Source organism: Rhineura floridana, chromosome 3, assembly GCF_030035675.1.
Source record: "Rhineura floridana isolate rRhiFlo1 chromosome 3, rRhiFlo1.hap2, whole genome shotgun sequence".
Lineage (NCBI taxonomy): Eukaryota > Metazoa > Chordata > Lepidosauria > Squamata > Rhineuridae > Rhineura > Rhineura floridana.
In genome coordinates, this window is record NC_084482.1 from 133,776,282 (window position 1) to 133,788,430 (window position 12,149).

General features: G+C 45.0%; 1 protein-coding gene across 5 annotated transcripts in view; it reads right to left on the reverse strand.

The window, feature by feature from the left end:
• Nucleotides 1–12,149, reverse strand: part of PBRM1 (polybromo 1) — a 109,333-nt gene that overhangs the window by 42,228 nt on the left and 54,956 nt on the right. For 4 of the 5 annotated variants that reach the window (XM_061617987.1, XM_061617986.1, XM_061617988.1 and 1 more), the window contains exons 15-16: nt 2,297–2,573; nt 1,304–1,409 (exon numbers count right to left, since the gene is read on the reverse strand). In XM_061617987.1, the coding sequence (XP_061473971.1) occupies nt 1,304–1,409; nt 2,297–2,573 (383 nt within the window). Of the gene's footprint in view, nt 1–298; nt 913–1,303; nt 1,410–2,296; nt 2,574–12,149 lie in introns of those variants that run through there. The other variant, XM_061617989.1, reaches the window with a different exon arrangement.

The following is a 12,149-nucleotide window of genomic DNA, read 5'->3' on the forward strand; positions in this document are numbered from 1 at the left end:
GCTTCTGGAGGGTCACATGACAGAAGGCCAAGCTGCAGGTTCCCCCAAGCAATGGGATAAACCCATTCTTATTAGTTATGTCAAAATCAAAAGCCACACTCCTAAAAACATCAGGGGTTTAACGAAGAGAATTGGTCTCGGTGCATCTTGAGATTCCCTATGATACACTTACACAGAGGCATTAGAAACGAATGCTGATGCCTCTGTATACACATTGTTCCATGGATAGATCGGAGACCCTGGATCATGGCCAATAACTATACATTTCAGCACAAGAACATTTCTGTGTAAAACATTCACCATTTATTTAAAGCAGTTTCAAATCTCAGCATAAAATTCTCACACAGCAAAACCATGTAAGATGTTAGCAACAACAACCAGCAGCTAACAGGGTCTACCAATCGTAAGCAGTTAATGGTGATAATGATATATAGTACTTAAGTTCCACGGGTGCTGGGTGCTTCTATGCTTATTACTGTTGTTACAATTTTATATTCAGCAATACATACAATCTCATGCATTTTCTGTTCTTTTCTCTTTGATATACAACTCATCTTTTAAAGCAAAGCTATCACTAACACGCTAACAGGATACAAAGAGTTGCAAATGAAATAAAAAGCCCACAAAAATAAATAATTGCCCATGTGATCCTCCAGCACTGCAAGAATCAAACATAATGACTTGGGTCTCACATGTGCAAGATACAAAATTAAAATCTTCCTATACAAAATCAAAACCAGTGCTTCTCTACGTAGTCTTCCCACATAAGGGCCACTGCTGAATTACTACTTATGTTTTGGTGGTGGTGTTTTTTAAAGAGGACTCCCAGATATTTCTGCAGGATCTTTTGCTTGAGGGCCACAAAGTACTTTACATCTATTAATATCATACGGCCCATTACCATGCTCGAAACTGGGGAGAAAAAGAAGGAAGTTATGTTGCAAGAGATGTACATGGAAAATGTATTCTAACTTCTCATGCTGTTCCCTCAATCTAAAAGCATTTCATCTTTTACAATTTTCCATGTTACAGATTATTGCAGAATACAGCACACTGGTTTAACAGTTCTATCCAAATTAGACTGTGTTCTCGTTTGTAAAAGATTTCTTTTATTACTTAGCACTAATGTTTTGAGGCACTTCTGTTCAGGACAGTCACAAAATTGTATTTTAAAAAGAAAAAATACTTTGGTAAATCCGGTCTGAATTTCAGATAAAATGTTGCAAACAACTCATTTCAGTAAGACTGCCATCTATTAACATTTTATATTTATCAGGCATGGGAATTTACAAGAATTCCTTACTTAATTTCAATTTAGGGGAAGCAACCTCATCATCTTCAAGTAGAGGTCCCAGCTCTTTCCTCTTTTCTTTAAGAATCTTCTCCAAGATATGAGCATCATTGTATACCTATTCATCATGAAAATATTTATAAACAACAACAACAAATGGCTATTAAGGCTTAAACTTTGTTCCAATTAAGACTGAGGAAGTATCCTTTGTATTCTTGTTAACCTGCTCCTAAGACCATACTTAGAAAGGGCTACCATATTCACAGCAACAGCAGGGGATGTTCTATGCCTGGACAAATAAAATATGGGATCAGAGCCATCTCTGCCCTTGGACAGAAGGGACTCCATAAATACACAGCACTCCTGAATATATAATGAGCCTTTGGGACAGGTTTATGACTCCAAGAATTACTCCTTATGTTAAGGTTTAAGGAACTGACAGACTGCAGGCTCAAACTGCCACCCTATCCAAATAGAGCTGCAGGCAAGGTCGGGAGAGGCAATTTCTGGCATGCTACATCCTAGAACTATATTCACCAGTATAAAAAGTGACTGTGTTAGCTCCTGGTGTTCTATTTTCAAAATATTAATTGCTTAGCATCCTAGCAAAACTACACACAAATTGTCTACAACCCACTATTTGGAAATCACTAATTGATGCTTTGCAAAATATGTAAAGCTATTTCTCTGGACTCCTCATCCACTCCATCTCAAGGACTCATGTTGGTAATGATAAACATTATATCATATTCTTTGCCACCCCAAGCCAGTGTAAGAACTTATTGAATTTGGAGGCTCATTTCTGCTCTTTCACATGTGAATATGAACATATTGTAAAAGGTAAGCATGTAGCATACATACAAACTGCCATAAAGAAATTGCATGGCTCATACTTTTAGGAGGGGGAAAATGCTATGAAGTTCAGTTAATGAAATGTCAGCGTAAGCAAAGGAAAGCATGAGTGACAGCTGTATAAATCTAGCCTAATCTTTCCAATGGATGTACCTGTGAGCCTTCTTCATTATAATGTCTTGCATTTCGAAACATTAACCTCATATCTTCTATCATAGCTTCCTCCCCAGAGTACTTGTCGCTGCGGATGTTATGCTCTATTATTTTTAAATCCATTGGCTCCAAGATGATTTTGTAATAGTCTGGATAATCTTTTTTGGAAGGTTTCACCATAAACAGCTCACAGAGTCTTCGACCAGTGCTGGGCTCTCGTGCCTCAAGAACAACATTGTATAAAATTTTCATTCGTTGTTTCTTTATGTTCTTTTTGCTGTTAAGATTTGAAAAGGAGAAAAAAAATATTAGTTATACTGCATGTCCAACTGTGTCCTCTAGGGGTTCAAAGTCTAATAAATTCAAAATGCACCACTGGTCTCACTTGAAAGGTGGTTTTCCCAGGTATCATACCATCAGATGGGAAGTAGCGCCGCCTAGTGTCCAAAGGCAGGAATGTACGAGTCAAGATTTCAGCTACTCCTTCCGGCTTGAACCCATTCCATTCCAGACAAACTGTAAACTGGATCTGGACATCTTTTCAGACAAGAAACTCTCAGCCAGACAATAATATAAGGAGCAGCAAATATAATAATACACATCTTGACTCCAAACAGGAAAAATGTACAAACGATAGAACAGTAAAGAACAGCCTTAGCAGTAACTTAACTCATAACTCATGCAGTAATTGTAATGTAAAACAAACTGTATCAAATTGAAACAAGTGGAAGAGTTATTAAACAATAACAAAAATTATCTCCAGTATACGTAGGCAGCTCCCCCTCAACAGGGAGGGCCCTGACAGTATGATACCTTGGAAAACCACCTTTCAGGTGAGACCAATGATCCGTTTTCCCATCAGGTGGGATGTACCAAAGCAGTCCCAGTAGGGTAGGCCTGGGCAGCCTAAGAGGAAGATAGTACCTGTTGTAGAACTCACCTACCAAATGAGGCATCTGCCAAAGCATAATGATCTCCCTTATAGTGTCTAATAAAGGAATTTGGTGTGGCTGACACAGCCGCCTTAGAAATATCTGCAATGGGTGTGTTGGTTGTGAAGGCTGTGATGTTTGGAGGCACCGGTATCCAAAGAGACTCATAGGCCAGACTAAAGCAGGCTCGCAGCCAACGGGACAGCATTGAGCTGGTGACCTTCTTGCCCAAGGTCCTCAGATGAAACGAGACAAAAAGACACTCAGATAGATGAATGTTTTGGATCCTAGCCAGGTAGACCTTCAGGGCTCGACATACATCCAGGACTTATCGAGGGGATGAGTTGGCCGAGGACAAAAGGAAGGCAAGATGATATCTTGACTACAGTGAAGAAAGTTTAGGTCAAAAGGTAGGATCTGGATGCAACAACACAGAGTCCTTATGGAAGACGCAGAGATGACGGGCAATGGACAATCCGATACCCTCCGGGCTAAGTAACTGACAAAAGAAAGAGGACTTTGTACAAGAGCAAACATATGGATGCAGACTTGAGAGGTTTAAAGGGAGATGCTGCAATGCCTGAAGGACCTTTGGAAGGCTCCAAGAGGGAAATTGATGAGCTACTGGTGGGGACAGGAGACAAGCCCCCCCTCAGGAAAAGCTTGACTAGGGGGTATGTTCTGAGGGAAGAATGATCCAATCGCGCAGACAATATGGATGAGACGGCTGAGGCCTGCCTGTGCAGAGTATTGGGCTTCAGTCTCATCGAGAGACCTGCCTGGAGAAATTGAAGTAGGCAATTAACAGCCCTGGAAGGACGGACTTGATGTTTCAAACACCATGCAGCAAAGGCTGACCACGTGGCTTAATATATATGGACTGTGGAAGGCCTTTTAGAGGCCAAGATGGTAGCTATATAACGTCCTTAGAAATCCCAAACGCCTCAAGTGATTCTGCTCAACACCCAGGCTCTCAGACTCAGCCATTCAGGGTCCAGGTGACAAACTGGACTCTGAGATAGCAGGTTGGGCCACGATGGTAGATGCCACAGTTCCTGGGTTACGAGAGCCAGTAGATTTGAAAACCATAGCCTGCACAGCCAATAGGGAGCCAGGAAAACAATTTGAGCACACTTCCGATGAATCTTCCTGATCATGCATCCTAGCAGAGGAACTGGAGGAAAGGCATAGAGTATCCCTTTTGGCCAAGTAGTTGAGAACATGTTGATCGTTTTGGCACCCTGCTGATATCGGACAAAGAATCCTGGAAGCTCAGCATTCTGAGTAGAGGTGAAGAGATCTACTGTAAAAGGACCGAATCAATGGTGCAGCTGAAGGAATACCCTGGGATACAGTTTCCACTCCTAAGGAAGAGACAGTTGGTCTTACCATGAAATCGGTCTTCTTTGTGCATGCCAAAAGATGTTATCAGGTGGGTAGCTAGCTCCACCTAGCGGCTGAAGGCAGAAGAGCACTGTTGAAGTTTTTCTGCAGGTCCATTCCTGGTCTGTGCCTATTCCTGTCTCAGTTCTCAATGACAAGCCCATAATCGAGTAAGACAGGATAGAAACACACTAATAGAGACAAGACAGTACTCATACACTCTCTGCCAAAGGCCTACTTGTGCGTATAATGGCAGCCCAGTCCTCCTAGGGAGCAGCCCTGATATCATCTTTTGACATGCACAGAGAAGACCAATTTCACGGCAAGACTAAATGTCTCTTCTCCTGTGCATGTAAAAGATGATATCAGGTGGGACATACCAAAGCGGACCCATGTAGGGTGGGAAAATCACTGGACTGCGGCTACTATTGGACTGAGAGGACGTGCTGTAGCACTCTCCTCCCAAAGGCTGCCTCAGCCGAAGCATAGGTGGGTGACCTTGGGCCAGTCACTGCCTCTCAGCCTCAGAGGAAGGCAATGGTAAACCCGTGAATACTGCTTACCATGAAAACCTTATTCTTGGGGTCGCCATAAGTCAGAATCGACTTGAAGGCAGCACATTTACATTTTAATGAAGGTACTGGGCGTGGCCCATGTCATTGCCCTACAAATCTCTATTAGAGAGGCATTGTGAGAAAAGGCCGCTGATGTGGCTGCCGCTCTTGTGGAGTGAGCCACTATCCCAGCTGGCCGGGCTAGTTTTAGAGAAGCCCAGAGCCCGACACAGGAGACAGAGGCGAGACTGGCAATAATTCTTGCTTTATTAGAGTCATGGTTACATCAAAAGCAGTGCGTTTCATAGACCTAAGTAGACTGACTCACTACTGATGCTAACTATGCTAACTAAGCATTCTCTGCAGCGTGTGGAATAAGTTGACTCAGCATCTCAACCAGGGGGGTGCTGCCTTAAGTAGGGAAGGTCTTCGTTTGTAATCTCTGACTCCTGTGTGGTTCCACCCTCTGACTGTCCCGCTTCTTGCGTTGTCTCGCATGGGGCAAGCCTCCACCTGCTCATCAGACAGTACAGGCTCACTAGGTGCCAGCTCGACTTCAGGAGGCGGGGAGCAAGCTGGCAGGGAAACGTCTGAAGGTCCAGACGGGGAGTCCTGGGGGGTTGGAGTTGGCACGCACGCAAGATCACTCCCCAACGGCTCTGGTGGAGTGCCTGCAGGTGGCAAGGCACCTTCAGGTGGAGCGGGGTCTAGATCACCTGGGGGACTGTCCAGAGGGACTGGAGGGTTGCTAATGCTTCCCCCTCCCTCAAAGCTCTCAGAAATCTTGTCCTTCTCTGTCCACTCTGCCTGATGCGCTTGGGGTAGCTGGGGCTCAACAGGCATATGCCTAAGAAATGCATACCTTAATCCACCTGGCTAGTGTAGAAGTGGACACCTTATTCCCCAGAGATGCTGGGTGAAAGGAAACAAACAAATTATCTGTTTTCCAAATTGCCTTTGTCTTGGAAATATAAACTTTAAGGGCTCTACTCACATCCAGAGAGTGTCAGGCCTTCTCTGAGGGATGGACAGGATTAGGACAGAAGGATGGCAATACTAGTTCCTGTTGGCAATGGAAGGTAGACAGTACTTTGGGACGAAATGAAGGGACTCTATCCTTATGAAACAGACAAAAAAATTATGGACAGATAGGCCATTCAGCTCAGACACTCTATGGGCCGAAGTAATGGCCACAAGAAACAAGACCTTAAAGGATAGCAGATGGAGAGAAACTTGACTCAAATGGAGGTCTTTGAAGGGCTGTTAACACTTTGTACAGATCCCAGGTTGGGTAGGGATGAACAGTAGGCGGTGCTGATATTGTTGCTCCCCTGAGGATATGTTTGGTGAAAGGATGAGATCCGAGTGGATTGTCCGGAGATCTGAAGAGTACTGACGATAAGGCTGAAACCTGATGCCTCAGGGTGTTAGGTCTGAGGCCCAATGATAAGTCATCTTGCAGGAAAGATTTCATTAATACCCGCTCTCTGAGGAAAAATTCCTTTTTTCTGTGACCAGGATGAGAAGGCCTTCCATGTGCCTTCGTATATTCTGATTGTGGATGGGTATCTAGAAGCCATTATGGTTTCCAGCACTTGTGGGGAAATGCCTTTCTTTAAGAGTCGCTTCCATTCAAATTCCATACATGAAGCACCAACCACTTTGGGTCTGGATGAAGAAGCTGCTCTTGAGAAAGCAGGTCCTACCTTACTGGAATTTGCCATGGGGGTTCCACCGACAGTTTGATGAGATCCAGAAATCAAGGTCTCCTTGGCCACCAGGGAGCAACTTGCAGAACTGCTGCCCTCTCGGCACGAAGTTTTGGATCACCCTGGGAATAATTGGTAGTGGAAGGAAGGCATACAGCCTGCCTGGAGGCCACTGAGATGTCAAGGCATCTATCCCCTCCATGTCTGGCGTCGCATACCTGGAGAAGAATCTCCTTACCTGCCATTGCAGCTGGTGGCAAACAAGTCCACTTGAATTCGGCCAAAATGTGCCGCTATCTGTTGAAAGACCCCCGGGTGAAACATCCATTCTCCCTGATTCAGTTTCTCTCGAGTGAGCAAGTCTGCTTGGCTGTCACCCTCCCCCTTGAGGTATTCTACCACTATAGAGTCCACATGCTTCTCCGCCCACTAGAAGATGAGAGAGGCTTCCTTCTGGAGAAGGTGGGACCGTGTGCCCCCTTGACGGTTTAAATAAGATTTGGCCGACACGTTGTCTGTTCTGATGAGCACAGCTCCTAACCGTCAGCCCTCTGCAAAATGTCTGAGGGCCAGACGAATTGCTCGAAGTTTGATTGGCAGTATGGATTCCTGTGACAACCATGTGCCTTGAATCATCTGACCTTCACAGATGGCTCCCCACCCTGATAGGCTGGCATCTGACGTGATCAGGGTCCAAGGGGGATCCTGGAATGGAATGCCTCTTAACAGGTTGGGTTCTTGAGTCCACCACAACAGCAACTGCTGGACCCATGGCGACAGAGCTACTCTGCTATGGTGTCTGGATGCTATGTCACTTTGGAATGGTAGGAGTGCCCACTGAAGTGTGCGGGAATGATGCCATGCCCATGGTGTAGTTTGGAATGTGGAAACCATCAATCCTAGAAGCGCTGCTAATCCCATTAGATCTGCTGAGTTGGAAGACAGGACATTCGACGTTGCTTTGTATACCTTGTTTATTCTTTCTTGGGACAACCTTAAGAGGCCCTTCTGTGAGTCTATAGTCACTCCCAGATGTATTATGCGTTGAGACGGAAAAAGGTAACTCTTGGATCCGTTGATCAGGAAGCTGTGGTTCTTTAGACAGGCCAAGGTGACATGGAGGTCCTCCCAGGCCTTGTGCAATGATGGGAAGCGGATCACAAAGTTGTCCAAGTAAGGGACACGTTGGCACATTGGCACCAACGACATGGGGAAATGCAGCCGTGAGGTCCTGGAAGCAAAATTTAGGTTCCTAGGTAGGATGCTGAAAGCCAGGACCTCCAAGGTGGCTTTCTCTGAAATGCTACCGGTCCCACGAGCAGGACCAGCCAGACAGGCCCAGCTTCGCAGTCTCAATGCGTGGATGAGACGATGGTGTCTGGCGGAAGGGTTTGGATTTGTTAGGCACTGGGGAACATTTTGGGACAAGCCGGGCCTGTACAAAAGGGACGGGCTCCACTTGAACCAGAATGGAACCAGACTGCTGGCACTTAAAATTAAAAAGGTGGCAGAGCAGCTTTTAAACTGACTGAGGGGGGAAACCCGACAGGAGCTGAGAAAGGTCCGGTTCGGAATAAACCTCCCCCCTGGGATAAAGACCAAAGAAATGATGAAATTGTAAAAGGGGTAGGCCTAGAAGTAGGCATTGTGAGAGCAGGGGCACAGGATATAAATTCAAAAGGGCAAAATTACCACAGGCCAAACCACAAGTGCCAAAGACACTTGAAGAGAGACACTGCTTACAAGTGCCTGTACGCCAATGCTAGGAGCCTCCGAACCAAGATGGGAGAACTGGAGTGCTTGGTCTTAGAGGAAAGCATTGATATAGTGAGCATAACGGAGACCTGGTGGAATGGAGGAAACCAGTGGGATACGGTTATCCCTGGATATAAACTATATCGGAAGGACAGGGAAGGACGTATTGGTGGTGGAGTCGCTCTATACGTGAAAGAAGGCATTGAATCCAGCAAGCTGGAAACCCCAAAAGAGGTGGACTCCTCTACAGAATCGTTGTGGGTAGTGATACCATGCCCCAGGAGGGATTTAGTTCTGGGAACGATCTATCGTCCCCTTGATCAAAATGCTCAGGGAGACCTTGCGATGAGATATGAAATTGAGGAAGCATCCAAACTAGGAAATGTGGTAGTAATGGGTGACTTCAACTACCCGGACATAGACTGGCCGCATATGTGTTCCAGTCATGACAAAGAAGCAAAATTACTAGATATTCTAAATGACTATTCCCTAGACCAGTTGGTCATGGAACTGACCAGAGGGGCGGCAACCCTGGACTTAATCCTCAGTGGGGACCGGGACCTGCTGCGAGATGTAAGTGTTGTTGAACCGATTGGGAGCAGTGACCATAGTGCTATTAAATTAAACATACATGTAAATGGCCAATTGCTGAGAAACTTCACAAAAATGAGGGGACTGGTAAAAAGAAAGCTGAAAAACAAAGTCCAGAGGGTCACATCACTCGAAAATGCTTGGAAGTTGTTTAAAAACACTATATTAGAAGCTCAACTGGAGTGCATACCGCAGATCAGAAAAGGTACCGCCAGGGCCAAGAAGATGCCAGCATGGTTAACGAGCAAAGTCAAGGAAGCTGTTAGAGGCAAAAAGTCTTCCTTCAGAAAATGGAAGTCTTGTCCGAATGAAGAAAATAAAAAAGAACACAAACTCTGGCAAAAGAAATGCAAGAAGACAATAAGGGATGCTAAAAAAGAATTTGAGGAGCACATTGCTAAGAACATAAAAACCAACAACAAAAAATTCTATAAATACATTCAAAGCAGGAGACCATCTAGGGAGGCGATTGGACCCTTGGATGATAAGGGAGTCAAAGGTGTACTAAAGAACGATAAGGAGATTGCAGAGAAGCTAAATGAATTCTTTGCATCTGTCTTCACAGTGGAAGATATAGGGCAGATCCCTGAACCTGAACTAACATTTGCAGGAAGGGATTCTGAGGAACTGAGACAAATAGTGGTAATGAGAGAGGAAGTTCTAGGCTTAATGGACAATATAAAAACTGACAAATCACCGGGCCCGGATGGCATCCACCCGAGAGTTCTCAAAGAACTCAAAGGTGAAATTGCTGATCTGCTAACTAAAATATGTAACTTGTCCCTCGGGTCCTCCTCCGTGCCTGAGGACTGGAAAGTGGCAAATGTAACGCCAATCTTCAAAAAGGGATCCAGAGGGGATCCCGGAAATTACAGGCCAGTTAGCTTAACCTCTGTCCCTGGGAAACTGGTAGAAAGTATTATTAAAGCCAGATTAACTAAGCACATAGAAGAACAAGCCTTGCTGAAGCAGAGCAAGCATGGCTTCTGCAAGGGAAAGTCCTGTCTCAGTAACCTACTAGAATTCTTTGAGAGTGTCAGCAAGCATATAGATAGAGGTGATCCAGTGGACATAGTGTACTTAGACTTTCAAAAAGCGTTTGACAAGGTACCTCACCAAAGACTTCTGAGGAAGCTTAGCAGTCATGGAATAAGAGGAGAGGTTCTCTTGTGGATAAGGGATTGGTTAAGAAGCAGAAAGCAGAGAGTAGGAATAAATGGACAGTTCTCCCAATGGAGGGCTGTAGAAAGTGGAGTCCCTCAGGGATCGGTATTGGGACCTGTACTTTTCAACTTGTTCATTAATGACCTAGAATTAGGAGTGAGCAGTGAAGTGGCCAAGTTTGCTGACGACACTAAATTGTTCAGGGTTGTTAAAACAAAAAGGGATTGCGAAGAGCTTCAAAAAGACCTCTCCAAACTGAGTGAATGGGCAGAAAAATGGCAAATGCAATTCAATATAAACAAGTGTAAAATTATGCATATTGGAGCAAAAAATCCTAATTTCACATATACGCTCATGGGGTCTGAACTGGCGGTGACCGACCAGGAGAGAGACCTGGGGGTTGTAGTGGACAGCATGATGAAAATGTCGACCCAGTGTGCGGCAGCTGTGAAAAAGGCAAATTCCATGCTAGCGATAATTAGGAAAGGTATTGAAAATAAAACAGCCGATATCATAATGCCGTTGTATAAATCTATGGTGCGGCCGCATTTGGAATACTGTGTACAGTTCTGGTTGCCTCATCTCAAAAAGGATATTATAGAATTGGAAAAGGTTCAGAAGAGGACAACCAGAATGATCAAGGGGATGGAGTGACTCCCTTACGAGGAAAGGTTGCAGCATTTGGGGCTTTTTAGTTTAGAGAAAAGGTGGGTCAGAGGAGACATGATAGAAGTGTATAAAATTATGCATGGCATTGAGAAAGTGAATAGAGAAAAGTTCTTCTCCCTCTCTCATAATACAAGAACTCGGGGACATTCAAAGAAGCTGAATGTTGGAAGATTCAGGACAGACAAAAGGAAGTACTTCTTTACTCAGCGCATAGTTAAACTATGGAATTTGCTCCCACAAGATGCAGTAATGGCCACCAGCTTGGATGGCTTTAAAAGAAGATTAGACAAATTCATGGAGGACAGGGCTATCAATGGCTACTAGCCGTGATGGCTGTGCTCTGCCACCCTAGTCAGAGGCAGTATGCTTCTGAAAACCAGTTGCCGGAAGCCTCAGGAGGGGAGAGTGTTCTTGCACTCAGGTCCTGCTTGTGGGCTTCCCCCAGGCACCTGGTTGGCCACTGTGAGAACAGGATGCTGGATGAGATGGGCCACTGGCCTGATCCAGCAGGCTCTTCTTATGTTCTAAGGGAAGAGATGAATTCCCTGTGTCCTGAGATGTGCCACCAAGCCAACCACGATCTCCATGAATGCCCTGGGGGCCAAATGGCATAGCCCTGAATTGATAATGGTCTTGCCCCATGGCGAACTGAAGGTATCACCTGTGAGGTGGGACGATTGGAATGTGAAGGTAGGCCTCCTTCAAGTTGATTGATGAGAGAAAGTCCCCCTTCCTTAGGGCGTTCTTGATTGAAAATAAGGTGACAATGCGAAACTTGCGGTATTTTAAGTATCTATTTAGACTCTAGTACCGCCCTGAACGATCCATCTATTTTCATGACGGTGAAGAACAGAGAGTAATTTCCCCCAAACCTCTCCCCTGTCAGGACTTTCTCTATAGCTGTAATTTGTATAGGATGGGAGACCACCTGCAAAACTGTTTCCCTCTTGAGTGGAGAAACTGAGAATCTCGCTGGAGAGGTGGAAGTGAACTCCAACCGTAGGCCATACTGAAGGGTGAGAACGACCCATTGATCTGAAGAAGTGTCCTTCCACTGGTGAGCAAAGCGTTGGAGACGACCCCCCACTGGCGAGAT